Below are 24,419 nucleotides of genomic sequence, written 5' to 3' on the forward strand. Positions count from 1 at the left end.
ATAAAAATTCACTAATGTTTACTGTTAAATACTGTACTAATAATCCCAGGTGGCCTAACATTCTGGATCTGCCAACTCTTTGGTAGTATTCTGCTGGATGCCAGAGCTGCAACCCAATACACACACCCCTACACCCCTATACCTCTCATTCCTTAGGAGGCAATTCGAATCAAAAACATAATGGACATTCACAGAGCTTTCGTTCCCTGCCAGGTACTCTGCTAAGCACACTTCTTGTATTACCACACTTAATTCTCACAGCAACCATAAGAGACAGGCTTTACTTTTATTTTAAAGAGATCTTGAGAGGTAAGATAAATTGTCCTAGGTCACTCACCTGGTAAGTGGTAGAGTTAGAATTTAAACCTGGGCAGTCTATCTATACTCAACCACTGTGCTATACTGGCTTCACTGTAGTCTACTAAAATACTGTCCTAAAAATAAAAATTAAGCTAAAAGAGCACTTTCACAGCCACCATTTGTTATTATGGCTGATGCCTAAAGAAGAGTGGAAATTTGAGCTCCAGAAGACTTCTTTTTTTCCTTTCCCCTCCTTATCTCTTTCATCATCAAAAGAGACCTCTACAATGGCACTGCCAGTTCAAGGGCATGTCTGCATGCATTAGTCAAGAATCTTTGTAGCAAATTACCATGAATGAACTATTTTTGGTATACCAATATCTTTCTTCTCTCCCCCTAATAAAGCAATCTACTTCATTCTTAGTGCTGCAATATATTGAAAAGAATGTGAACCAACACCTTTCAGCGCCTAATGTGCTAAGCTCTTCACACACACGATCTCATTTAATATGCCTATGCACACACAATAGAGCACATATTATTACTCTGTCCAACAGAAGAAGAAATAAAGGCACACAGAAACCAGGTTACTTGTCAAAGGTCATAGAATAAACATAGGATTCACACTTCCTGACTCCCAGACAATCTGACTTTAACAACACTACTTCCCAAGTTAAATATTATTACCAAGGCCTATTATGAATGTGGCCTTAGGAGTCAAAAACACTGAGGAAGAATCCAGCTATGCAACTCATGATCTGGGTGATTGGGGGAAGTATCTTGAACTTTCCAAGTCTCAAGTCCTTATCTGTAAACAGGGATAACAAGACCTCTCAAGGGTTCTTAGGAGGATTAAATGGGAGTATCAGTAAAGCATTAACACGCTGTGTGCACACAGTAAGTGCCCAAGAACTGGAAGCCACGTTTGATGTTATGTACTTGCCGTGTTTAGAAGAGGAAGCTGGAATGGAACATATGTCACTTTTTACTATTTTTAAGAATGATTTTGCTGGGTGTGGTGGCCCACACATGTAATCTCAGCACTTTGGAAGGCCAAGGCAGGAGGATTACTTGAGCCCAGGAGTTCGAGACCAGCCTGGGCAACATAGTAAGACCTTGTCTCAAAAAAAAAAAACAAAAAACAAATTTAGCAGGGCATGGTCCCAGCTACTCTATATGGGAGGCTGGATGGGAGGATCGCTTGAGCCTGGGGGATTGAGGGTGCAGTGAGCTGTGATTGTGCCACTGCACTCTAACCCAGGTAACAGAGCAAGACCCTGTCTCGAAAAAAAAAAAAAAAATGAAAAAAAGGGACGATTTTGCCTTACCTCTGCCACAATACTTACCTTTTTCTCGTGTTCTGTAATGCTTTGCTCAGCTTGCTTGCCAGTTTCTGCAGTCCTTTGGCATAGCTAATTTCCAGGTTTGCCCTGTTAGAAAAGGACTAGTTAAATAGGATGTGCTGGGCTGGGCGCAGTGGCTCACACCTATAATCCCAGCACTTTGGGAGGCCAAGGCAGGCAGATCACTTGAGGCCAGGAGATCAAGACCAGCCTAGCCAACATGGTGAAACCCCGTCTCTACTAAAAATACAAAAATTAGCCAGACGTGGTGGCGGGCGCCTGTAATCCCAGCTACTTGGGAGACTGAGGTGCGAGAATCGCTTGAACATGGGAGGTGGATATTGCAGTGAGCTGTGATTGTGCCATTGCACTCCAGCCTGGGCAACAAAGCAAGTCTCCATCTCACAAAAAAAAAAAAAAAAAAAAAAAAAAAAAAAAATAGGACGTGCTGGCTAGAAATCAAGCAGACACACACACAGATGCACACATATGCACATGTATGCATGGAGGAGGGGTCAGGCTGAAAATGTAATGCCTACATAAAGAAGAGATGACTTGTTCACTACAAGGATCCTCTTGTCCTTAAGCATAATCCTGAAGGATATCCAAGAGGATCCTAAAAAGACAGAGGTTTGTTTTTGTTTTTGTTTTGAGATGGAGTTTCCCTCTTGTTGCCCAGGCTGGAGTGCAGTGGCACAATCTTGGCTCACTGCAACCTCCACCTCCCAGGTTCAAGTGATGCTCTTGTCTCAGCCTCTCAAGTAGCTGAGATTACAGGCACACGCCACCATGCCTGGTTGATTTTGTATTTTTAGTGGAAATGGGGTTTCAGCATGGTGGTCAGGCTGGTCTCAAACTCCTGACCTCAGGTGATCCACCCGTCTAGGCCTCCCAAAGTGCTGGGATTACAGGCGTGAGCCACTGTGCCCGTCTCAAAGGAAGAGTTTTTAACTAAGCTCCTTTTACATCATGCTAATGGGTTGAATTGTGTCTCCCAGGAAGAAGTTGAAGTCCTACTCCCCAGTGCCTGTGAATGTGACCTCATATGGGAATAGGGTCTTTGCAGATGATGATCAAGTTAAGATGAGGTCATTAGGGTGGGCCCAAACCCTATATGGATGTGTCCTTATATAAAGGGAAAATTTGGACATAAACAGACATGTACACAGAGAAAACACCATGTGAACATGAAGGCATAGATCTGAGTGGTGCATCTACAAGCCAAAGAATGCCAAAGATTGCCAGCAAATCATCAGAAGCCAGGACAGAGGCACGGAACAAATTCTCCCTCACAGCCCTCAGAACGCACCTCTGACTGCCAGCCTCCAGAACTGTGAGACAATACACTTCTGTTGTTTAAGCCGCTGTGTCTGTGGTAGTTTGTTATGACGGCCCTAAAAACTAATGCAACTGGCCAGGTGCAGTAGCTCACGCCTGTAATCCTAGCACTTTGGGAGGCCGAGGCAGGCGGATCACAAGGTCAGGAGATCGAGATCATCCTAGCTAACACAGTGAAACCTCATCTCTATTAAAAATACAAAAAATTAGCAGGGCATGGCGGCAAGCGCCTGTAGTCCCAGCTATTCGGGAGGCTGAGGCAAGAGAATCGCTTGAACCCAGGAGGTGGCGGTCGCAGTGAGCCGAGATCATGCCACTGCACTGTAGCCTGGGGGACAGAGTGAGACTCCATCTCAAACAAAAACAAAATGAATACAACTAGTAAGGAAGAGAAAACTGTCCTACTGACCTTGGGATATTAGCACTAATGAGATTAGCTCTAGATTATAATAGTTGGCAATAAAATAAATTATGATTGGATTAACCCCAAGCAGTAACTTTCTTTTTTTCTTTCTTTTTTTGTTTTTTTTGAGACGGAGTCTTGCTCTGTCGCCCAGGCTGAAGTGCAGTGGCGCGATCTCAGCTCACTGCAAGCTCCGCCTCCTGGGTTCACGCCATTCTCCCGCCTCAGCCTCTCCGAGTAGCTGGGACTACAGGCGCCCGCCACCACGCCCAGCTAATTTTTTGTATTTTTATTAGAGATGCGGTTTCACCGTGGTCTCGATCTCCTGACCTCGTGATCCACCCACCTCGGCCTCCCAAAGTGCTAGGATTACAAGCGTGAGCCACCGCGCCCGGCCCCCAAGCAGTAACTTTCTAATGGGAATCAGCAGTGGTAGCCAACACCAGATTTAGGAAATGAATTTCTATTACTTTCTTTGCAGGACAAGGCTCAGTAGGAAGTCCGGGCATGCCCTCCAAAAGCAAACCCCTTGGTTCTTTTGGATAGATTGAATCACTCTCATCTTAAACCTTTTTTACCGTGTCCTATTTATAGGCCCATCTATAGCTAAAATGAGGGCATCTTCATATCACTTTTGACTACAGAGAATAAAAATGTAGGGAATTAAGTTAAATTTCTATTATGTTTTCCTTTTTAATATGGACCCTAAGAGTTTTCATTCTATTTTTCAGTCTGTTAATCTATTTTATTTTTAGAATTATTTATGATGTTATTTCATTTGGGCAGAGCTCTCTAATAACTAGTCTAATACCTGCATGTTTTCACATAAATTAACTCCATGGCATAGACTGAGCAAAGAAAGACAGCCCTCTTCTATAAAATGAAATCCAGAAATGATGGGCTATTGATCTATTGCTAAATTACTATTCATTTTTTTCTCTTAGTACAGCTGTGCTTTAAGTTGTTTTTATCACTTTTTGTAAGAAAGTCATTGTAGGGTATATGCTAAGGCCTAGCTGCAGAAAACAACCATTTGGTGTCAGAATTTGCCCAGGCATAAGGAAAAGCTAAGGCAAGTATTTTGAGACAATGAAGCCAGTCAATAAATATCTCATTGCACTTAAAAATAGATTGCTCTAGGAATATGTCCCAGTTGATGGAGAGGAGAGAAAAAGAGAGTGCTGGTTAACAGCCAGCTGGGAGAGACCATCACCCTTGAACTCAGAGGCTCTGGAACCCCAGGAGATCTCTACCATTCAGTGGGGGTGGCTTCAGGTACTGTTAAAAAGAAGTTATATGACCTAGTTTAAGAGGGTTTTATGAAAATTAAAATGTGTTGAGAGCCCAAGTCTACTAGGGGCTCAATGTCTGGAATGATTGCTGCTGACCTGTAAAGCTCTGCATGATCTGACTCTGGCAGCCTGTCTGATTTCCCTTCCTGCCAGGCACCACTTGGCTGATTCTACTCCTACTCAGTGGCCAACTGCCATCCTGCCTCAGGGCCTTTGCACTTGCTGTGGCCTCTGCCGGGAGCTTCTGCTACATAACCACATGGTATTCTCCTTTGTGTCATCCCCAACAGGAGCTGCTCGAACATCACTGCCTCAGAGGTTTGCCCCATCTAAAAAAGGATCCTCGCCACTCTCCCCTTACAGTTTTATTTGTGTCTTACTGTATCTTGTATCACATTATAATGATTTAGTTTACTCTGGTGAACACCCCTCGGATGTGAACAGTTTTATAAGGGTCAAGAATGGCTTTGTTCATTGCTGTATCCCTAGGCCTAGAAGAGTGCTTGGCACATAACAGGCACTCAGTATGTATGTCACAAATGAATGAATGAAATGAATAAGTGAATGGACTTCCCACCAGGTCTTGGTTGGAATTCTTACTGGTCTCTGCCATAGGTTTGTTCTCACCTCACCACTTTTGAGAACTGTAAATTCACAAATTAACAAGCTGTTTAGATGCAGTCCCTCTGGTTTGGGTGCTCAGCCCCGATGTTAGAGCACACTGCTGTCAAGCACTTGAAATAGCTAGACACATAAACCCTTCTGAGTCCAGGAAAGCTAACCAGAGGGCTTTTTAGGTCTTTTCTTTCCAGCATTGCATTCTTTCTTGGAAGCAGCACAAAGAGCATTAACTAGGATAATGCTTTTTATGATGTTCAGCTCAGTGCTAGGCACAAAAATCATCCTTAATAAATATTAATTCTTCTAATATGATTATTGTGTATCCAGAAGGAATACACAGCGGTGGGGATGGTGTGGGAGGAAGAATCCCGTTTTCTTGTCCGTTCGCTCCAGAACAATCCTGAATGGTTTTTAACAGGAAAGGTAACGCTGTCAGTCACAGCCTCTTCCTCAGAATTCAATTCTACTTTCAGAATGTTCTTGCAGGCTGTACAAGGTGTCTCTGAGGCTAAGCAGACCTAAAAAGGACACCAAAAAGAAGTGCTGCTTTCCTTTATGTTGTTAAGTTTATGCCACTTGGGGAAAAAAAAGTTGGGCTTTGGTGGTATGAAAAAGGGGTCCTTGTTCACTTTGAGGTGATTTGGGGCTTTTTTTTTTTTTTGGCCAGCTTTTCTCCTGTGCCCCAGTGTTTCTGCCGGCTTTCTCTTGAGCATGGTAGGAAACCAGCCTAAAGAGGTTCAACTACCATACAGAACTTCTTGTGTTGGGAGTCTTCCCTTTACAGACAAGTACCTTAGATATCTTCAGCAGGGCAGATTTGTGGGTTTATAGCATGGTATACAGGTTAAAAGTTCCTGTATATTACACATAAAGAGACTGTCCAAACAGTGGTCTCCTGACAAAGGTGTTGCGTCACCTTTGTGACATGCTGATGCTTGACCTGTGTTCTCCCTAGGCAAGAAACAGGAACATCTAACACTTACTGGGCACTGACAACATGCCAGGCATCATTCTAAGTGTTTTAGGTATATTTCCTCATTTAATCCCTGATAACCTGTGAGGCAGGTATACTCTCTACCCATTTCATGGAATGGAACACCAAGGCACAGAGAGTTGGGTCAGTCACTAGCCTGAGGGTACACAGGAAGGAAGTGACGGTGACAGACTTGGATTCCAGCCCTGGGCAGTCTGGCTGGGGAACCTGCCTGCTTAACCACACCTCTTTCCTACCTCTGAAGTTTTGGGGAAGAGATTGCAGATGGAGAATTGTGGGAGAAGTGGAACAAAAGTGCTTTCAAAAATTGATACCGCCTCTCACTTCACCTTTAATTGCAGTGTTCTGAATCAGCACAGCTCCTGGAGGCTGAGTAGCTGGAGTCCCAATTCACAGCAGCCTCGGTGCAGACATAACGAGCTTCCGGGCCTGTTCCAAAGGCATCTGCGCAGTTGCAAGGCATTTGGGGGATAGGGAATGGGGATGTTGAGGGTCTGGCAAAGTGGGAAGGATAGGGACTCTGACAGCAAACGTTGCCGAGCTAGCCCTTTGGGCTGGAGTGAGTTGGACGTTGCCTCTCTGAACAGCACGATTGTACCCTTTCTCTCTGCCTGCAACTTATTGATGACCCCGAAGGGTTTAGAACTAGCATTCAAATCAACCAAGCCAAGCAGGCTGCAATCATCTACTCTTGCATTTTAAATCCTAATGACCATCTTGGGAACCTGAGCAAATTACTCTGCAAGACAGAAGGAAATGAAATGTGGTGGGGAGGATGGGTGTGGGACAGTGTCACTGTGCACTCTTTCTGCACAGTTATAACGAAACCTCTCCCAGGCCTCTAGCCCTGAATGGCTTTTATCTCAACAGATGTTAACGGTTAAATTCTTCCCCTGAGAGAATCACTCTTTTATAAGAAGCCATGTTCCAAGTGGCAAGCGTGAAGAAAGCTGTTATTTTTGTAAGTCAGAATGTTTGCAAATGGAAACAAACACTTCCATGCTTTTCCATGCACACTTCCATGGCTCTTCCATGCTTCCGGTCTAATGAAGCAGTATATGTATCCTTTCAGGATTCCTGCTAAATAGAAATGAAATGACCTGGGTGTTTTCCCAAGGCAGAGGCAGCAAGGCACACACCACTTAGAATGATTTCTTCTCATCTCTCAAAGGGAGGTGCTTTATCTCGGTTCAAGCTGAAAAAGTACCACATGCAAGGGGAGTAGAGAGAGCAGAGCTAATCTCACATTGAGATGTGAAATTTTCATTCCCGCATTAAAATAGTCAGAAACAAGCTTGTAAAGACATTGCGCTTAATTCTCTAGCCCTTCCCCATTTGTTTTCTTTCCATTCTACTTGCCACCAGAGCTAATACAACTTAAAATGCCTTCTCCAAGCAATTGTCTTGGCCTGTGTGAAATTGGTGATGCACATATATTTTGATAGGCAACCCAATCTCAGAATATTCCAGTGGTTTTAAAGATTCTGGACCCTGCCCTATAAATATATACACCTACTATATACCCACAAAAATTAAAAATTAAAAAAAATTTTTTAATACGCTAAAAAAAGGTTCTGGACCAAGGAAATGACATGCACTGACTTTTAATCCATTTATATTCAAATTTTCTCTCAGCAGGCAAGGCTGGTCAATATATTTTCATTAGTAATAATGAAGGCCAATTGATAAGCCAAAGACCAATGTTTGACTTAGATTTTAAAATAAATTATATTTTTGAAAGAAAAGAGAGATGGAAAATACGTGGTTTCAGATTCAATATTTTAGATAAAGCACTAATTAAAATGTAAGAATATGTGACCATGTAATCAATTTTAGACTATCCTCCTTTTGTAAAACGAAGATAATGAAAAGTAGTTTAAAAAACAAACTATAGTTGCCCCCTGTGTCTATGAGGAATTAATTAAAATGGAGTTAAGACCAGGAGCAGTGACTTGCACCTCTAATCCCATCTACTCCAGAGGCTGAGGTGGGAGAATCATTGAGACCAAGAGTTTGAGACCAGCCTAGGCAACATATCAAGATCCCATTTCTACAAAAAATTTGTTTAAAATTAGCCCAGAGTGGTGGCACACACCTGCAGTCCTAGCTACTTGAGAGGCTGAGGCGAGGAGTTCCTGAGCACAGGAGTTTGAGGCTGCAGCGAGCTATAATTGCACCACTGCACTCCAGCCTGAGCAGCAGAATGAGACCCCCATCTCTAGAAAACATAAAATAATAAAATAGGGCTAAGCCCTTCTCATGCTTGAAAGAAGCAGGTGACAGAGTCCTCCCTTCATTATAAATTGAGAAGGAATTTTAGTAACCTCAAATGCTTCTGTTGGGATATCACCCATCTTTTAAGTTCCTACTTAGGACCAGCACGGGCTTCTGGTTTGGGGGTGGATATGCTGATATTTTCCATCCAAACTTCATTGGTATGTCTTTTGAAAGACCATCACAAGCTCCTCTTACAAACAGATTGTATTTAAAGTTCATTACTGGCAACTTGAAAAACATTTTCATATTGAAGCTCTGTCATTGGAGTGGCTGGCTCACTTGCTAGCCCACTGCAGCATTATCGATTGTCTTAATTCCGCTTCCTAAGAACAGTATAAAAAATGCTGAAACAGGAGGATAAGACCTGAATGATGCCCTTCTTGAGTGTCTAGTCTGGGAGTCTCCCTGAGCCCCAGCTCACTCTGGCCCAGGGAAAACGTGGGTGATGGCAGCTCTAGAACTTCAGAGCCTAAAGTGTGTGTTCATTCCCAAGCTTAGTGCATTTGTGTGTGGGGTAGGGGAGGACAGGGAGTACTGTGGTGAGGGAATTCAGGTAAAGTGGACAAGAAAGGCAGTTTTCAAAGCTTTTTAGCAGGGAAACAAAATTTTACACAGAATCCCACCGTATCATATAAATAGCAGTCAAGTTGATCTGATTAAATGGGAGGAGTGAGGAGGAAGCAGAGCCCTGCCCACTTAACCTCCTCCTCACCCCCTGAGGTAGCCCCTGCGGGCTCTCCACAAACCCCTTGAGCTATAAGGTTTGAAAGCCACTGGGCTTCATGACTGCTCCTGTCCCTTTCCATAGAGGGCCCTAAGATTCTGCAAAGGAGGCTGAACCAGGAGCCCCTGAGCATGTTGGGTCACCCACGGCAGTGCCCAAAACTGCCTATCCACTTGGGGATACCCTGGCACTGAGCCTGGGTTGAGCTGCATAGGAATCCAAATGTATCATCTTTTCCATATCCCCATCTGTAAATCAGAAATGGAGGGAAGTATGTATGCTGTGGGTTGTGAGATAATTAAAGAGATCAAGTATGAGACACATTTAACACAGTGGCTGGTCTATGGGTTGTACTGAATAAATGGTCTCTCCTGTGATTTTATTTTTTTTTCTAGCTTTTGTTCAGAATAATATGCTACATATTATGCCAGTAAGTGTTTTTGACATACTCACTTATGACTCCTCAAAAATAGCCTAACTTGATCTTCTTTAACGTTATGAGTGCCTTTAAGGCACAGACTCACTCATACATTAGTGCCTTTATTTACTCCGTGAGCATCTATTGAATGCCTACTCTGTGCCAAGCCCACGCTAGTCACGTGGGACACAAAAACCCTCAAGGAGTTCAGCCTCTAGGGAAGGAGACAGGCAAGTGAACAGAGAATTACAGTGCAGGGTGTAAGAGCTACAGTAGATGCAAGCACTAATTCTGCACATAGAACTGAGGAACATTTTTTTGAGACTGGAGACTGGAGTTAAGGAAGGCCTGCCACAGTGGGATTACTGGATCTTAAAGAATGTGTTGAATGGAGCCAGGCAATGAAGGTGATGAAACATCTACCAGGCAGGTGGTACAGCCTGTGCAAATACAGGGACCCATGTGTGGTGGTGGTGATGCAGGAGTGTGAGTGGGGTGCAAGTGGGGTGGGATTGCAAGTGGCTCAGTAAGGAGAGAGGCAGGGATCACGGGGAGATGGAAAGAGACAAAGTAAACAAGAAGGCAGAGCTCAGCTCTCAAAGGCCCTTTTATAAAATGATGAGGGCTAAATTTTATACTAAAGGTCATAGGAGTCTTTGAAGCATCTTAAACAGGGTCATGGCTACAGAGTGAAAGGTGCATTAAAGACAGGCACAGGGCCTCAGCTAGCTCACAAGTTCAAATAACTTTGCTTGGATTGGAAGCGGGGTCCTCTAAAGGGGCACAGCTCTGTCAGAGTAAAAGGCTTAAGGGGTAAGAGTGGATTAGATTTCTGCCTCCATTCATCCCACTCAGCCATGTGCCTTTGTACAGCATACAAACTCCACGGCTATAAGGCAGCACTTCAAGGCAGAATAGTTTAAGAGAGTTTTGCCAGAACCGTGGAAGAGGCCATAAAAAAAAAGAAAGCTGTGGATATCAAAGGGGTTTCAAAGAGAGAAATACGGTCTTGGTCATGAGTTGAGATGGACAGAATCATGGATATGGATGGTCCCAGGCATTGAGCTTGATTGGCTGGGCAGTGGTTCCCAGAAGGAGGACCAGCTTTGGAGAAGAGCAGATAAACCCTGTTTTGGACATATTGACTTTGTGGTTCCATGGGACTTCTAGGTGGAAATGTCCAATATACTGTGATATATATGGTTTGAAGTACAGTTGAGACATGTTCCTAGTACTGCACATTTGTAAATCATCAATATGCAAGACAGCTAAAGCTGTGGGAGTTAAGGTCACCCAGGATAATGGTAGAGTAGAAGATGATTTTTCAAATATTTAATTTCAATTTTTTATTGCTTTGTTGACAGTGTCTGCAATGAATCATGGATTGAACAAGTGGCCAACTATACCTCCTTCTTTTATTCTTTTCTTTTTAATGTCCAGAGCAGCAGTTCTGGGCATTTGAAAACCTGATCCTAAACTCCTTTACAGAGGAACAATTGATTTTCCAGTCAAAGCCTGTTTAAACATTAGCTCTGACGATGCAGGAAGCCAAACACTCACAAAGTGTTTCTGAGAATGTACCTTTGTCTCTTTAAATCTGATCTGTAATTGTATTAAAGTGAACCTGATAACTTTGGCATTAGGCATTGCAGGAGCTGCTATGTTTCTCTGGCTAAATCTGTTTGCTACTGCAAAAAAAGAAGCTACAGTAGCTAATTGGATAAAAGAAGCTAAGCATGACCATGAATTGCAGAATATCCAGGCAAAAGAGTGTTTTAGTGACAACTGTACTTTTCTATCACCACCCAATTAGAATAAGTGCAAGAGGGCAGCTGAGTTTGGAAAGGAAACATTCTCTGGCCTGGCAGCTTGATTGTGGTGCTGCCTCTGGTATCCAAGTGCTAATACAGAACTCTGTCAAGCAGAACCACATTCCAGGAGCTCTTAAGTAAGGGGTCTGGAAATGCACACCTCCAAGGACAATAAAGGCCTTCTTCTAATAATGTAGGTATAATAATTTTTAAATACCCTTAACTATCTTTCATTTATTAAAAATTTTTTTTTTATGAAAATAGAGATAGGTTGTGCTATGTTGAGCAGGCTGGTCTCAAACTCCTGGCCTCAAACAATCCTCCCATCTTGGCCTCCCAAAATGCTAGGATTACATGCATGAGCCACTGCACCCAGCCCATTTATTTATTTATCTATTTATTCAGTCTGCGAGTATTTACTGAATGCATTTTAGGTGGCAGGTACCCCTCATTCAAAACCTCATGTCCTCCTTCACTGTATCTTAAATTATGCTGGCTACAGATTTGTCTTCATCATTGTCTGTCACAACCCTCAATGGAAATGCCTACTGAATATATTCCAAGACTATCATTTTACTTGTCTTATTGGGTTTCCCATTACTTGTCTGTAACCTTAAGTAACAAGATAGTTTCTTTTGAAGAGTAATGGCTTTCCAGGTATTTTTCTAATACAAGGGAAAGTTACCATTGGTTCACATGCAATAAGCCCACCTTTAAGAGGAAAATAAGGCCAAGGCTCATTTCTAGATAGCTGGTGGGAATCTGCCTTCTATCCAATGTATATCTAGAGGAGGAATTTCTGACTTCACAGAATGGGGAGAGTCAAGGCAAATGTAATCCCAGCCATGCTGTGACCATCCATCCTTGTTGATATGGTTTAATAACCATAACCAACATAATTGTTGACTCAGTTGAAACACACTAGGAAGAGGGAGTGACCTCAGCATCACATCACTGTGTGGGAGAGAAATGAGCCAGCCCTCAGAAATGAAGTGGCCTGTATCTTTGCCTGCTAATACACAGAAATGCTGTCTAAAAGTACACAATGTGCCACAAATTCATAGATTAATAGAATATTTGTGTCCAGTAGAAAACAGTTCTCCCCAAGTGCCATCTCTTTTAGTGTGGACAAGCATCCTTCAGGTTAACTACATGATCTAAAAGCTGAGCAACGGGACGAAACTTGAAAGCTCAAGATGGGGAGACACCGCAAATGTACATTTACCAGGAATCAATACAAAGCAACTTTAAAAATGGCTTCTTGGCTAAAGGGAAATAATTCAATTGTAAACGTTTAGCTTTAGAAAATGTTCAGAAAAGCACTTATTACATAAATGACCTAATATGTAGCATATTTTTTTTGATCTAGGTAAAATATTAGATCTGTTCTTTGTACCCATACTATACTGTTTTTATGCAGGAATGTGCTTGTAATTTTGCTAACCAGTAGACTCTTGAGGTGTTCAAATTCTAAATTCTTCTCTACAAGGATGTAAAGTTATGAGGGGAGATATCTTTAGCTACCCAAGTGTTTCTTCCCCACCGGACATATTTGTCACTCTAGAATAAGTGAATGGAGGGTTTCACACATTAATAGGTCCAGGGCAGATGGCAGCCCTAGGAAGAGACTTCAAGAAAACAAAAATAAGAAATGAAGGCTCTGACTGTATGAAGAAAGTGGATGTCGGTGGCAAGGTGGGGATATGGAGTGATCTAGAAAAAAGAAAAACAGTGAGACAGGCTTCAAGCAGAGACTCCCTCAGAGTTTTTCAGTTCACTGTTGAGTCTGTTTAGCAGCAAGCATCATCAATTGCCTGTCTTCTATCTTCACAGCTCTCTACCAGGCACTAATTTGGAACTCTCAGACACCAAATAATTAATGCCCAGATGACTACAACCCACGTTATAGCCTGGCTGATACATGCATAGATTCTTCCTGCTCTGCAGGCAGAAGGTAGCTTTCTAATCTGGGTAATGAGTTGAATTCATAGGATTCATAGGATTCATACGAATAACGGGTCTTATTTTAAATCATTTCCTTTGGGACTGATAACAATATTTTCTTACAGAAGAAATTCCCTCTCAGATAGCACCTCCCGCTTTCTCTGTCATGGAACCAGAGCAATTTGGCTGTTAGGATAGAAGTTACTTCATATTTAAAATGTTTCTCTTTTTGACTCCTTTTGACAAATCTGGTTTTGTTCTTTATAAAAGTCTGTTTGAGCTCTCTCATATCTTTCTTTGGCCTCATTTATTTGGTGCTGATAAAGCTAATGTTTTCCTTTTGTCTTGACCTTGAAGGAAACCAAAATATTCCTCTCAAAAATGCTGGGGACCGTTGAGTTTAAAAAAGGTTAAAACAAAGGGACACACTCTGCCCCTCTCTATGCCTTTCCCACCTAAAGACAGTGCAACACTTGCTTATCTGCTCAGAGACAGTGGTGCCAGAGGATCTAGGAGCAGACTTTACTCTTCCCATATATTTACCTTCCCACGTTTTCCTGCCTTTTGGAAGCCCAAAGATGCTATCTTCTTTGTCCCTATTAGGATTTCTGGCTCTTTGGTGAAATACTATTTAAGCATGACCCCTAAGCCACTGCCTTGAGAGAGAAATACTTTTGAACTAGGGCCTCTCCCATGTGATGGGTATAGCATGTGTTAATAAGTTTCTGCTTGTTTTTCTTTTGTTAATCTAACTTGTTTTCAGAAGAGTATCTCAACTAAGAACTTGAAAAGGGAGAGAAAAGAAATTATGTTTTCTCCCCTACAACCTACTAATTCAGGATGCAATCAATCCATGGCATCTTTGGTCTTATGGCACACATTCATTATTTTAAATTTGAAATGGTTTAAACAGTCTTCTGAAGGTCTCTTTAGAGTTGCTTATTACAGAGCTATCTAGAAGTAGGGAAAAGGCCTAAAAGGTCCCTTATAACCAGATTCACTCCTTGGGTTTTCTCATTTCAAGCAGGGCTTTCATAACTTTCTTAACTGAGTTAAATGTGCTCATTTTAGCACAGTGAACAGCTTTACACATGATCATACCTAGTATTAGGAAGACGATGCTGAAAATGGTGACTTTTCATTCATGCACCTGACAGTAACTAAGGAAATCAAAAGGCCAGGCTCTAAGAGGTCAGCATACAATGATGAGTAAGACTGCCTCTGCCCTTCTAGGGGAGAGAAAAATGTAAACTAATAATTGCTGTCGGTGTGAAAAGTACAATAATGAGAGTATGCATCAGATCCAACAGTGGGCCCCAGGAGACGGTAATAAACCCAGTCTGAGGAATCAGAAGAGACTTGACTGAGCCTTCCTAAGCTGAATTACTTCCTGTTGTTTCTTGATTTTTATGGCATCCAGTTGATAAATGTGCAATAGGGGAGAATCATTCTTCAAGCAATCTCTCGAGTACCAAAATATAACACCACATTCTGGAAAGTAGGACAGCTTGTAATCACTCCTCCAGTCATATCACTTGCCGCAACTAAAGAGTAAGAACCATTTATTGCAAACGTGCATTTTGTACCTTTGCTGAAGAACAGATGTGACTTGTTTGCAGAAATTCTCTCCATTTTGAGAAAACTCTTTTAGGTTCTTGTATACTTTATTATACTGAAAAACAAGAACAATAACAACAAAAAACAATGAACAGGAAGATTACGAGCAACTCCGAAGATAGAGCACCTATAAATTCAGAAAACTACTATAACCATGACTGTCATTATAAAGGATCATGCAGCTACAGGCATGCACACCTTTTGGATGAGTTCTTAAAATAAAGATGAAGTCTCTTCTGCCTGGATATGAAAGACCCTGGAGAACTTTTCAAAAATAAAGCTGATGTTTCTCCCCTTGGTCAAATGTGAACAATTCAGCAGTGGGGTGCATTTGGAGTCTGGTTTCCTGTCACCCCTATTGTTCCCAGGAAGGACAAAAAAATACATTCTGAAGGAAACCACATAACTGTTTTATGTCCCCTCCTGCACATATAAACTTCAAAATAATATTTCTGGGGCTCATGACAAACCGTGAGCCATTAGAGTGAGCCTTTCTTGTCTGAGATATGAAACTGTCAGTAAATAACCTGGTAAGAAAACTTTGTCCTAGTCCTCTCTCTGTCTCATTTAATTCCAGTAAGAAAAATGTTATCATAATGAGTTGAACATTCTGGTTAAACCAAAACATTATAAATTTATTAATTACCCTTTATAATCATGTATATTTGAATTTATCCTGCAGACACAAGAATTTCCAGTAAAAGTTTTTGTCATTTGATTTACAACTCCACAATGTCTTCCTGGAAACTATAAATGTAGACATTGATGACAATAGATTTTAAGTACCCAAACAGAGAAGCTAAATGTCAATTGATTCTGCAGCTTTTTCTGACACAGAGCAAGTGAATTAGATGATGGAATATCCCAGACACACTCTCTCATAGTTTCCATCTGGGAGGTGCAACAGCAGATTGCATTTTTCAAAATGAGATTTTACATAAGAGGACCCAGATTCAGTATGGATGGAGGGCTGTGCTGTTCTTTGCTCATACAATGAGCCAGCCTATTCCAGTGTTCAAATATCGCCAGCATTCAGTTGGGCACCATATTGAGAAGGGAAAAAGGAAGGAAATTCACATTTACTGAGTGCCTCCTATTGCAGCAGGCACATTCACAAACACACACCCCCTCAGGGCCCAGAAAGCCATTCAGTCAACAAAGCACTTGGTATGTGGTGCTAGCAGAGTATCAAACTAAGGACATAGGGTGACAGAGGAGGAAAGACCTAAAGAAATGAGCTAATCCAGGTCCCTACCTTTGGGGATGGAACAAACCAACACCTAGGATACAGGAACAGTCTTACCATATCCATTTACCTTTATGCAGTAGTTTAACTTTCCTGTGAATTTAACACAGAAAGCTATGATAGGGACAGCATTAGGAGATATACCTAATGCTAAATGACGAGTTAATGGGTGCAGCACACCAACATGGCACATGGATACATATGTAACAAACCTGCACATTGTGCACATGTACCCTAAAACCTAAAGTATAATAATAAAAAAAAAAGAAAGCTATGATAGGACTTGGTAGATGTATATTAATATTTGCAAACCACTTCCTTGAAACTGCTTGGGACACAAGGAGAGTAGTGAGGGTGCAAAGCTTTAATGAGGAAATTGTTAATTTCTAAAGCAGAGTTTGCAAAATCCTGTGGCTGCTGGCACCAGTCAGGCACCTGAATGAGTGAGGAGGAGGGTGGGGACCATGAGCTGCTAGAACCATTCTGGCCCATCACTGCCACCTGGAATGTGGCCCAGGAAAGCCAGATCTCCTACTTTGTCCAAAAAAGCTGAAATCAGGATTTGCATCCGAAACATGATTTTTTTTTTTAATGGTAGCAAACAATTCACAAATTAAAAAACTCTCTACGGTGTAAACAAAACACACTTGTAGTGAGGTTCCACTTTGTAGCCTCTCTCATGAAGGAGAAATAATCCTGTCAGAGTCATGAAAGTAAAATCACTATTTGGCAATCAAGCTTTCTAATTTTTATTTCCAATAAAACTCTAACTTGCCATATATGAATGGTCTGATACTATTAAGGCCTCCTTCCTCCCCTTACAGGCACACTGGGAAAGTTTAAGGGAGTATTTTCAAATTGTGAGAAGGCCTGCAGTAAAGAAACGTGTTTAGCCTCTTTGTTTACTCCTATGTTACCTAAACATTTTCACTAGATTCCTCCCTAAGCCTTTTGTTTTCTTCTATAACACCTAATAGCACCCCATGAAACACACTTCAGTGTTATAAGAAGAAAATGCCTAAATGTTTAGTGGGGTACACGCTCCTGAAATAAGGTCATTTCTCAGCCTCCCTCACCCTTAGATGTATAACCATGTGACTGAAAGCTATCCAAGGAGATGTGAGGGAAGGTTTTGTATGAGGTTTCAGTAAAGGCTTGTTTGCCCCCTTTTCTTCCTTCTGGACTTGAAAATGAAGGCCAAAGCCATAAAGTGGTATTGAGATTGGACATAATGTATTAAGGTCATGGAGTGGAAAGAGAAAAACAGCCTGGGTCCCTGATGGCTGTGAAGGACACCACACGAGCCGTCAACTCTCTACTTTTGGATTTATTTTATGTGTAAGAAAAATACAATGTTGTTTTTTAAAGACATATGTATTTGGGGTTTTTCTAATATGCAGCTGAACATAATTCTAACTCATACAGGGTCTTTTTGCTTTGAATTATGAAAACTTTTATGTTTCACACATAATGATACAGAAAATAATAATACACATTATGTACTCACTACCTAAGTTATAGAGATAGTAATACTTTGCTTCTGCTCTCTCTTTAAACAACTATTTTTTTCTTTTCATAATTTATTTGGCTATTCTGAGGCATTTATTCTAACATATGAACATTTGTCTAATTACATTTCTTTTTAAATCCCTGTTGGGATCCTAATTGGAATTGTATTACATACATATATCAATTTGGGAAAATTGACTTTTTAATGGTGGTTAGACTTTCTATCCAAGGACATAGTAAGTTTTTGCATTTGTTCAAATTTTATTTTATCTTCAATAAAATTTTATGATTTTCTTTATAGGTCCTATGGCTTTCTTATTTGATTTATTTAGAAATATCTCACAGTATTAAGCTGTGGATCTTTATGTATTGTCTTATTGACTTCTCTCCAGCCCACAGCAAAGCAGAAACAAAGACTCAACAAAAAGCCATGGGGCCGTGTGCAAGAGAGAAAGACCTGGATGCATGCTTACGGAGTAAATTCTTCTGCTCTCAAACACACTATAAAGCTGGGGCTGAGGATGGGAGAAAAGAAAGCAGAGAGATGGATTCGAGGGATTTAGAGTGGGAAGGAGAAAAAGAACCCCCATTAGGGGAAGCAGGAGTGAAAGGAAGGGACTCTGAGATGAAATGTCCTAAGGGAAAGGCCCCTACCAGTTCACCATCACTAGAGGATAGTCTGCACATAGAAGTTACCTATAGGAGAGAATAAGGGACCCTGGACATCAAGTGTGGGATGGGGGCATGTAGAGAAAACTCTGCTCGTAACCAATGTGGAAATGAGTAGAACCAGTTGAGAATTTTTCTATGTGCTTGTGTTACAGGGGCTGCTGCATTTCCTAAACTTATCAAGCCATCAAAACTCCCTAAGACACATTTTTAAATACTGTCTCAAGGGAACTAGTTTTAGGAGACTAGGCCATGCTGAAAGTTTATAAGCCAGTGATTGAAAACTCAATTGCCTTCAGTGGCAGTGGTGAAGCCTGTGGCAAAGGCATTCACACTCAACCTCTTAAAGTAAGGGGCTGCTGGAACAAAGTACAGTCTATGGCTTCCACTGACCCTTGGGCTACCAGGTCTAGACTTTGGAAGATGATTTTCTGTCATTTCATAGACCAGTACTTTCTAACTTTTTTCCCAAAATGGTGCACATAGCAAATATTTGTACTGGAAGAGTGTGGTAAATGGACAAAATTGTTCCAGGAAGAGGGAACTGGCTCATGGCTTTGCCTCGTACCTTGCTCCCAGCCATACTCTGCTAATTCAAGGGTGCAGAGGATTTGTGTCTCAGGTACACCTGTAACCCACCCTCAAACCTCAAACTCCAGTATGCCCAGGCACACGCAAGTTGAGAAGGTCTTCATACTTGTTGTTAATTTAGCGATCAGATAAGAGATGTGCTTATAACAGCAATGGAGAGAATCTTTACCTTTGATCCTATATACTATGCACCAAAAATTCCCCAAGAAACCTTGATCCAGATTGAGATAAAGGTGACGTCAATAAATAAAAGATTTGCTAAGAATATTTTCATTATCCCAGCCTAAACCCTTATTTAGAATTAATGATTCTGTACTTTTCATTATGTATCATTTACTCAGACTTGGAGACAAAAACTGTGAAAAGCAGACCCACTTAAATGCTACAGCAGACTTCCAGACACCATATAGTTCTCTCTCTCTCTCTCTGTGTGTGTGTATGTGTGTGTGTGTGTTCAGAAAATCTTGGAACATACCTGCTTTGTGGGGGTGAAATCACTTGACTTTAGATTTAGTTGTCTCACTCCTACCTCACCACACTCCCACCCACCAGAGAGGACTCTGAAAGGGTTCCATGGAGCACAGTTTGCAAGCCACCAAAGTCTAATTCCCTTATTTACAGTTAAGGCCCAAAGAAATAAGGATAACCTAATTAGTTAGAGACAGAGATGTGATTAGAAATGTTAGGTATGAAAATCAATTAGAGAATCCATCAGAAACAAATACATTTATAAATGGCTAATCTGTATAATCCCATTAAGTTTACTCCAAGTTATAGTAGCCTTTAAGTGTTATGTGCAATACAGCTGTCTTCTTAATGTCATTAACCAGCACAAGAAGAAGGGCTTGCTGAGAAGAAGGGCAGTCAGGTGGAAGGCAAATTTTGGTGTTCTTTTCCTACCCATTGTGCTTTTAAATATCCTAACCCCCTATCAAATATTCATTCCAGAGAATAATCTACTATTAATTCTACATCTCCATATGAATTTATATTAATATGCTGCTTCTCCTGGGGATCATCAATTATTAGGAAAAAAACATTATGAGATTTTTCTCCCCTGATAAAGGGATTTCAGTCTGGTAGTGGAATACCTGGGATCTTCCTGAGCCCCTAAAAAAATAATAACCCCTTCTCAAATAGACAACTGGTCTACACAGACATTTCCCATTCAGCCATTAGGAAAATGTTTCTTCCCAGCATTTGTAAGCAAATTCTGTTGATAAATATAGGCATTACAAAAAACATTTAGTAATCCAGCCAATCAGCACATGAAATGTTTAGACAGGTGACCTGTAAAGATTATAAAGGGCCTATTCAAGCTTGGCCTACCTGCTCTTTCTGCTTGAATGATTAAGAGGGTTAAATTTAGTTCTAGAAAAAGTTATAGAAAAATTTATTTTTATTGATGCTAGTACAGAAGAATTTTTTTTGATTAGTGATGATCCTCACAGTGTTAAAGAAACCATGATATTCCACTTAAATTTAACACAATGAACTTTGCTGGATGCCTTTACTATGCCAGGCACTGTGCTACTGATATCATGTGAGTTCTGATTCACTGGGGGCGATGTTTCAAAGCACTGCCCCTCTCTGAAGGGATTCCATGTACTTGTTCACCATCTGTGTAGTATTTGGAATCCCTGTGGCAGACTATCATAGATTATGGGATATGGAACATTAAAGAGCATAGTCTACTCCATCCTTTCCTCCTTTTACTTTACAAATGAGGAAACAGAGGTCCAAGAAATGTGGAATGGCATGTTACACATCTCACTGATGCACACTGGGGAGGCTGTGGGCCACATGACACCCATGCCATATGCAGCCTCCTTCTGTATTTTTGCAGTGAGTCAGATTCTCCCAGGAGCTACGGACCATGGCACCGACACTATCTGAGTTAGTGACAGTCATTGTCTGGTATCCAGGCTAAGCCACCAAGATGGGAAGCTCAGGTTGGCCTCTGAGCCAGGTTACCAACCTGAGGAGCAGCCTGGTGCCATTTCAATGGCCGATGACATGAGGGGAGGGGCTGACTGTGGGGAGCCCAGAAGACTTGCTTTGACAGACCGCTTCCTGGATACTGTATGAGTGTGTAAAAAGCAAAAATTTGGCTAGAGCTTGTTACTTGTACTTGATTTCTATGTGATTGATAGGAAGGTGCTATTAATACTTTCTTACGATCGGATTCTTTCCTTTGGAGATAATTGGATCCTACTTCCTTGCCTTTCTTTCACATGGATTTGAAGATGAGATCCCTAGACATATTTTTAGGTTTAAGAGCTAAACCTAAACCTTCATAGGCAATGAAGCATCAAGGCCCAGAGCCAATTCTTTTCCTTGTCAAAAACAGAACTTTAAAGATATCTTAAAGATATCTTCTTCAAATAAGTTCTGACACTCTCAAGATTAATCCTACACAGCATTTAGGTAATCTTATGCCACCCTGGTGACAATTTGAACTGAAACACTGACCTGGCTCTTTGAGGTTGAAAGGCCCAGCTATCAGTCTATTTTGCCCATTAGAGCTTGATTTAAAAGAGATTTTTAAATTTTTTCGTACCACGAGCTCTTTTTGTAGTCTCATGAAACCTATTTGATTCAGAATAACATTTTTAAGTAGCATAGGGTTACAAAGGAAATGAATTACATATTTTTAGAGTGTATTTTTAAAATTATGATATTATGTGCTTTTTTATTAACATGCTAAATTATATATCTTAAGTATTACCAACATTTTGAAGTCAGGTTGAATGTAAATATTTCTAGATATGTGCAGCAACTGTAATGTTATTATAAAATTTCTGATTTTTATTGGTTACAAAGTCACAGACACTACACAGATATTACTAGTAGTATTGGGGCTTGTTGCCTATATTCTGGATTGAATAAAATTCTAAATTTTTGTTAGAAATTAATACAAACAGAGATTTTTTTTCACTGAAGTTCATGCAACCCACTGAGTTCCATACATGGGTACATTGGTGTGGGCCCAGTTAAGAACAGTAGCTAAGCTAAGACTTTATGAATTGTGCTCTGTGCAACTCTAGGGACTCATGGAAGGGGACATTTTGCAGGTGGTTAAAGCTTTGGGTTCTTTTATAAAACTACCTAAGTGTTTCATGAGGCACTCATTTACCATCCATTTCCTTGTCTTACTTTGTTCCCAAACTGCAGATTCATCTTCACATAGCATTGTTCCCCAAGTACAAGCTAAGAATGTGCCAGGAAATCAACTTGAACACTTGATTAAGATGAAACAATTGCAAATAAATAAATGTTCTGCGACTTTAGAGGGTTTGGAAACCCAGGCTGAAGGGATATCCGCCCTCCCCATGACTCCCGGATACTTTTGGTGGCAATGAGCCCATACAGATGACCTTCAAAGTCTTAGACAAGGACAGGAGTCCTTGGCCCAGCATAGCACAAGGAACTATTCAGCATGCCAGGGAGTGGAGCTTTAAGCGGACACAGAAGTGTGGTTATGGGTTGCCTTGGGGACTGCTGAAAGAAAACATTTCTCCACATCTGAAGACTGACTTTGCTGCCTACAAAAAGGATGTTAGGCCTTCAGTTTCTTTTTTATGGATTTATTTCTTCTTCTCTTTTTAAACTTAATTAAAGCTGCCCTCCATTTCCCTGTCTTCTGGCCATTGCACCCTTCCCCTGGTGTTAATTTTCTTCTTTGGTTACTATTAGTGCCAAGATTTTGCTGCCACTTACCCCATCCCTGTCCTGGCCTACCACTCCTACACAAAAACATCAAGGTAGGAGTGTTGAGACAGGAGAGGATTTAACAGTTTAGTAAGGGAGCAACCTCAAGGAGAGACAAATAAATGATAAAAGACTTTTTAAAAATTATTCATAATTAACAGTGGAGAGAAGACTGAGATTGAAGTAATTAAAGGGGGAAGTTTCACTCTTAAAAATCTATATATAACCATATCATTGGAATTTGTTTCTACATTAAGCACAAATTATTTTTGTATTAAAAAAAGGAAAATTGGGCAGAATTGGCTACTATGTTGTCATTATTAAAATTACTAGTCATTTATGAGTTCATCTTATTTAGCTCACCTGATTTTCTGCAATAGTAACTATAGTTCCATCTTTTCCAACCATGTGCTTTTCTTATCCATTGAATAAACAAAAAGGAAATCAATAATCCTCTGCTGATCTTTTTCTTTATGGCTTTATCTCAGTGCCCATTTATCTGCCGCCCCACAGTTTGTGTTATCAATACGTGAAGGATGACTGCAACTTCTTGCTTACGATGTCACCAATCTTAGCTTTTCAGCCCCATGTGTTGGGATAAAACACTGACCCTCCTTAATTACTTTATTTTCAAAGTAAGCATATTCCCCCCTTTATTTTAGTTGCTTCTTATTTCCTAAATTACATCTCTGCTATTGCTGCCAGTGACCTCACAATGTCCAAACTTATATTTTTGGTAGTGCTCCAAACACTACCAAAATGAACAAACATGGAACAAACATGCTGCTAAACCAGTCTGAGAACCACTGCAGGCCAGGCAGAGGGGGGAGTCTATCCTTCCTCCTGCAGAAATTGTGATCCTTGACTCAAAAAAAATGAGGGCGAAAAAGCACAAAAACTCTCCTCCCTCACTTTATTCTCAGAGCCAAAAATTGGCTGCAGACATTCTGTGTGTTTCTGTATCCACTCGACACACGATGTTGGCACCATGGGTATATGTCTTAAGAATGTTTTCCAAACAGCCACCATCTGGATCCAAATATGAGGCTTTACTCACTCAAAACTTCTCCCAAGAATATGAGAAGGAAAGATGACAATTACCTGCCCTGTCATTTCCTAGAAAAAGCTCTGTTTTTAAACTGAACCAAAGAAAAACCACAAACTTTTGTACCACAGCCAATATCTAAATGTGTTTGGTTTCTGAGTGTCTCAAATTTCTTAAGTTAAAATCCATTAATATACAAATCCACCCTCCACCCTCCTCACACGCAGGCACACAAACCACACTGAGCTACTCACCGGACAATCTGTCAGTGGGTCCCTCATGTTGAAATGTGTCTGGCTTTTGTCCTTTCACCTACGCTCCAGCATTCTGGACACTGTAATCAAGGTTGGGTGTGTCCTGGACTTCCGGGATTCAAAAGGCCTAGAGTACGTCAGTCCTTGTCAAACATACCAAGGAGGAAGTCCCAGCCCTGGACTTTCATCCCATTTGTTTCCTGAGAAAGTAAAGAACTGCTCTGGGTCAAGAGAGCCAGGGTGAGATAGTGAGAATGACTTCTGTAAACCCTCGGAGGGCAGGATCCCGAGTCCTGAACAGCGTAACATTGA

At 41.0% G+C, this 24,419-nt stretch overlaps 1 protein-coding gene across 2 annotated transcripts in view; it reads right to left on the bottom strand.

The window, feature by feature from the left end:
* NOSTRIN (nitric oxide synthase trafficking) overlaps positions 1-24,419 on the bottom strand; it is a 62,659-nt gene extending 38,240 nt beyond the window's left edge. The window contains exons 1-3 of one of the 2 annotated variants that reach the window (XM_032755466.2): positions 24,108-24,418; positions 15,052-15,137; positions 1,647-1,730 (exon numbers count right to left, since the gene is read on the bottom strand). In XM_032755466.2, the coding sequence (XP_032611357.1) occupies positions 1,647-1,730; positions 15,052-15,137; positions 24,108-24,134 (197 nt within the window). In that variant the 5' untranslated portion in view covers positions 24,135-24,418. Of the gene's footprint in view, positions 1-1,646; positions 1,731-15,051; positions 15,138-24,107 lie in introns of both variants that reach the window. The other variant, XM_032755467.2, reaches the window with a different exon arrangement.

Source organism: Hylobates moloch, unplaced genomic scaffold (genome assembly GCF_009828535.3).
Source record: "Hylobates moloch isolate HMO894 unplaced genomic scaffold, HMol_V3 SCAFFOLD_1, whole genome shotgun sequence".
In the NCBI taxonomy this organism is placed as follows: domain Eukaryota; kingdom Metazoa; phylum Chordata; class Mammalia; order Primates; family Hylobatidae; genus Hylobates; species Hylobates moloch.